Source organism: Desmodus rotundus, chromosome X, assembly GCF_022682495.2.
Source record: "Desmodus rotundus isolate HL8 chromosome X, HLdesRot8A.1, whole genome shotgun sequence".
NCBI classification, from domain to species: Eukaryota; Metazoa; Chordata; class Mammalia; order Chiroptera; family Phyllostomidae; genus Desmodus; species Desmodus rotundus.
Window position 1 is genome coordinate 62640052 of NC_071400.1, and position 5391 is coordinate 62645442.

At 43.5% G+C, this 5391-nt stretch overlaps 1 protein-coding gene across 1 annotated transcript; it reads right to left on the bottom strand.

The window, feature by feature from the left end:
• Positions 1–279: 279 nt before the first annotated feature.
• Positions 280–3689, bottom strand: UBQLN2 (ubiquilin 2). The gene has a single exon (XM_053917271.1). The coding sequence runs from the start codon at positions 3393–3395 to the stop codon at positions 1521–1523; it is 1875 nt and encodes a 624-aa protein (XP_053773246.1). The 5' UTR covers positions 3396–3689; the 3' UTR covers positions 280–1520.
• Between the last annotated feature and the right edge of the window lie 1702 nt (positions 3690–5391).

Sequence of the window (5391 nt, forward strand, 5' to 3'; positions counted from 1 at the left end):
TGTGTGTGTATATATATATACACACATATATATGAATATATATATGACACTTCAAATGGGGGGTGCACAAGAGATAAATACTAACAACTGGCTAACCTTTTTGGGGAGAAAAAATAAGAATTCTAAATCTTTACATCAAAATAATTGCAGAAGAGCAAAGGAATATTCTTTTAGCGAAACAATTAAAATTAGAGAAATATACGACAAGATTTATATAATCTTGGGGTAGAGCAATCCTTCTAAACATTACCCTAGTGCTAGAAGGCAAAAAGGAAAACATTTATCCAATTTTTATTATTTTTTATTTTTTTTAGTCATTTTAATGCATTTTTCCCTGTGCATAAGAGAAATAACTGATAGAGTCAAAAGATACAGTTTCCTTTACACATAGCAGTTAAAAGTAATGCAAACATCACATGACGCTTTCAGTGAAAGTTACATTTCCAATTACAAATCAAAATGTGTATTATAAGGGTTTCTTTATGAGAGAAGCTGAGAAGGAAATCTTAGGTAAAAAGCACTTCCCTGGCATTACTACACTGATCCTTCAGGCTGCACAAAGATTAAGGTCATATACAGTCAATCGGCAAATGTTGACACAATTTCACACAGTAAGTTTTCTATACAATTAAATGTATACTTAGAAATACCAGGATAAACATTTCTACTATATTTAACTGAACTTGTCTAGCCAACATTTTCACTGAGAAGTTGATCAAAGATGCTGTAAGATTCTACAAAATCGTTACATACCTAGCTCCAGAAATATTTCTTATATTCTTTCTCATTTTGATTACACATATTCTGCTCAGAATTCTGTTGTAATATTTCTAGATGTACAGTTCCAATTGTGCTTACTGTACTGTATACAAATATAGCAAAAACATCAACGAATGATATAAATCTTACAGCATTTTGCTAGCAAAAATACATGCCAAAGTCACAATAAGCAATATTGTACCACAAATTAGAGCGCTTCAAATAATTTGCTTCTGGTTTTAATATTTCCATTCTACATTAAATTACTATCATAGGCTAATGTTTAAAATGCAAACAAATTGGACATTTGTAGAAGAAAACTTGTTCACCCAACTGTGAAGTTTGATACCTGTTTCCAAAAACCACAATAAATGCAGAATAAAGAGAAGTGTTTGCATGCAACACTTTTCAGTAAAACAGTATTGATTCCCACCATTCAAAACAGACAAGGAAGGAAATGGAAGTGGAAAGGGAGAGAGGAAGGGAGAGAAGGAAAGAGGGAGGGAGGGAAGGAGGGAGAGAGAGAGGGAGGGAGAGAGAGGGAGGGAGAGAGGGAGGGAGGGAGAGAGAGGGAGGGAGGGAGAGAGAGGGAGGGAGGAAGGGAGTAGGTAAGTATGGACTCTACCTTAAAATGTATCATATTGGACTTATAACTAGACAGATTTAAAAGAATCAAAATGAAAGTAAAGCATGGTTTGTGTGTTTAAAGATTTGAGCCATTATCAAAAATAAGATACATTTTTTCAAGGTACAGAAATGAATTATGATGGCTGGGAGCCCAGCAGCCTCTCAATGGCTGCATTGATGTCGCCTCCTGTTGCTATTAGAGCCTGCAAGTTTGCTTCACGGTTTAAGAACCCCATTGCGTTGAGCTGTTCCAGTTGCTGCTGAAATCTGACTTCTGGATTTGGCAGCTGTGGAGGATTTGCTCCAGCCAGAGCCTGCACCATTTGCTGAATGAATTGCTGGTTAGGTCCAGATTCTGATGTTGGGCTCGTGGTTTCACTGGGTGCAGAGCTAGACATGGTAGGCCCAGGGGTGGTGCCAGAACCAGCGGAGCCAGGCGGGCCTGCAGGGCCAGTGGGTCCTATGGGCCCAATGGGCCCTATGGGGGTAAACGGGACAATGGGGCCTATGGGACCGATGGGTGTGACTGGGCCTACAGGGCCTATGGCGGTTCCCAGCACCCCCACCCCCACACCTGGAGTGAAGCTTGGAATGAGGCCAGGCGCTTCGGTGGCTAATGTCTGTAGCCCCTGCTGGATCTGCATCAAAGCCTGCATTGCTCTTGGGTTTGACATAGCTGACAGCGTGTCTGGATTCTGCATCTGCTGCACAAAAGCAGGGAGCTGTGGACGCATCTGCTCCTGCAGCTGAGGATTTGCAGTAAACACCGGGCTATTCAGCATCATCTGTGCAGCCAAATCTGGATTCTGGGTCAGCGACTGCATCATGCTTCTCATGTAGGGAGCAGACAGCATATTCTGAATCAGCTGGGGGTTTTCAGTTATCTGTTGCAGCAAGCTCTGCATTCCTGGGGTGCTGAAGACGCTTGCAACGTAATTGGCTGCAGCCACAGTGTTTCCAGTAGCACTACTGGAGCTACTGCTAGACCCACTGCCACTGCTCGTGGTTGTGCCCGTGGGTGCAGAACTCTGAGTAGCCGGTGGCGGTGCCCAAGGATTGGGTAGCGGATCTCGATTTTCGGTGCGGGAAGGCTGCGTACCTTCCCCGGAGGAGGAACTGCTCCCCACGGAGGCAAAAGGATTACCCCCAAACTGCTCTTGTGCAGCATTCAGCATAGGTTCTTGAATGTCAGTGTACATGCGCCGTAGGGCATTATAGCCACCTGGGATGCTTTCGAGATTACTGAGAGCCAGGTCTTGATTTCTCATCATCTCTTGCATCATGGCTGGATTCCTGGCGATTTCGAGCGTCTGCCTCATTATATCTGGGTTGTTGAGCAGGTGACTGATTTCTGGGTTTCTCTGAATCAATTGTTGCATCTGTGGATTGGCCATAATGAGCTGCCTCATCAGATCAGGATTCGAAAGCATGCTCTGAACAAAGGGATTTTCCATGATTTGGATCATCATCTCAGGGCTGGACAGGAGCTGCTGCTGCATCTGGTTCTGGAGCTCCGAGAAGTTGGTCGAGCTCAAACCCAGGCTGCTAAGGCCTGCAAGTCCTCCCAGGCTCCCCAACCCAAACGGGTTGCTATTTGTGGAAATAGGTGTGGAGTTACTCCTGGGAGTCGACGCGGTAGTAGTATTAGTTCCCGCGGCAGTGCTGGGCTGTGTGGACTGGCCCTGAGGTCGGTTCTGGCTTTTGATGACAAGGTGAACAGTCAGTCCATCATGAATGCCGTGCTGGATCAAGGTATCTTGATCTTTTAAGATTTTTCCGGCAAAAATCAGCACTAGCTGATCTGTTTGGGATTTGAAGCGTTTTGAAATCGCTTCCTTAAACTGCTGCACTGAGCTATTCTCGGGCACCGCGAACTCCTCTTTCTCTTTGGGGGTCTTGACAGTGACTTTGATAATTTTGGGCTCGGCCTCGGCAGACGCAGAGCCTTGGGCCGCAGCAGGGCCGCGGGAAGGGCGCGGGGGGCCGCTGCTCTCGCCGTTCTCAGCCATGGCGGCCGCGGTGACGCAGGCAGACAGGGAAGGCGCGGGCGGACGGGCGAGAGAGAGAGCGAGGGAAGGAGGAAAAAGGAGACGCCGCCGCAGCAGGCTGGGCCGGGTCGGGCGGGGAGCGCGGAACACAGTACCTCTGTAATGAAGACTGCGGTTTTCCGATCCTCCAGTGGAGAGATGGCTCCGTGTAGGCCGCGGGCCGAGATCTCAGCGTTCTGGTCTCTGGGCCTCCGCCACCGCCACAGCCACCGCCACCGCCGTGTGATCCCACCGCGCGCACTCCCAGCAACTCCCGCAGACGCTCTCCTCGTTCCTCCCCGCCCCTTCCCCTCCCCCAGTGCCGCGCGCACCGCCCCTCCCCCCTTTGCTGACGCGGCGCCAGGCCCAGAATGATAGCTGCGACTCGATGAAAATAAAAAACTTCTGTACTGAAGAAAGAGAGGGACAGGGAGAGAAACAGAGAGGGACAGGGAGAGAAACAGAGAGGGAAATAAACACCGAGAGAATAGAAAAGAGAGAGAGCAGGAGGGAGGGAGAAGAGAAAGGGAGCCGGTTTCTGTGGAAGACATTAAAAGACCGATGAGGAGGGGGTTATATGTATTTATATATTGGAAATCCATAAAGCATTGAAAGATGAACGGATGAATCAACCTGACCCCATGTAAAAGACAAAAATAAAAAATAAAGAACTCTGACGATGCAAAAAGATTAATATCCCCAATAGGGGAATAGGAGAGAACACTGGCAGAAGCTTATGTTTTACAAAAGAAGTGCAAATGGCCAATTGGCATACAAAAGGATGATTAAACTCACCAGTAATCAAAAAATCCAAATTAAAACAATGAGATTCTACTTCTGCCTTATCATAATGGCAAAAATGAAAAATGATAAATCCTATTGAGAGTTGACAAAATGCACTTTCATGCCAAGTGTAAGTTATTGTAATCAAAAGGCAATTTGAAAATATATATACTGACATTTTGAATATTTCCACTTTTCTTTAGAAATGCCTCATTTACGGACCTCGCCTATGAAAATAATTGCAATATATATGTATAAAATGTATATGCAATACAGGATTTTTTTAAAAATTATTTTACACAGTAATCAGCTTCTATTTAAACAGAATTGGTCAACTATGTTATGATGTAGCCAAACAATAAAACAGTATACACTATGTTTTAAAAAATGGTTGGTTAATTTATATGATACAAATTATCTTTGAAGATATACATGAAATAAACAGTAATTGTAGGGAAATCACAATGTATTTTCACTTTCAGCTATATTTATATATTTATGAATAGTAGGAATTATACAAGCCTGTATGTTTTAACACCAAAAATGCAATAAATATCATTTTATTTTAAAACTATTTTTAATTAGTTTATGTAAACTGTCTTTATGTGTAAAAAAAATCTGGAATACTGCATATTAGTATGTTAATAATGATTATTACTTAGTGCTGAAATTATGAATAATTGTTCTTTGTCTTTTTATATTAAAATTTTTGATGGCTTTTATATCTATGCAATGCATTTATAATACTTTAAAATTTTTTATTGTTGTTCAATTACAGTTGTCCCCCTTGATCCCCCATTACTCTCCCCTGCCCTGCCCAATGCCCCCTCCCACATTCAATCTTTACCCCCTTTGTCCTTGTCCATGGGTCCTTTATACAAGTTCCTTGACTTGACCCTTCCCCTTCTTTCCCCGGTTATTCCCTTCCCCCTTCCCCCCTCCCCTCTAGTTACTGTCAGTTTGTTCTTTACTTCCATGTCTCTAGTTCTATTTTGCTCGCTTGTTTGTTTTGTTGATTAGGTTCCACTTATACATGAGATCGTATGGTAATTTTCTTTCACCACCTGGCTTACTTCACTTAGCATAATGCTCGCCAGTTCCATCCATGCTGTCACAGAGACTCCTTCTTTCTGCTGTGTAGTATTCCATTGTGTAAGTGTACCATAGTTTTTTGATCCCTCGTTTACAGATGGGC

Excerpts from the sequence above, each read along its gene's own strand:
- UBQLN2 (XM_053917271.1), bottom strand. The coding sequence starts at position 3,395 with ATGGCTGAGAACGGCGAGAGCAGCGGCCCCCCGCGCCCTTCCCGCGGC.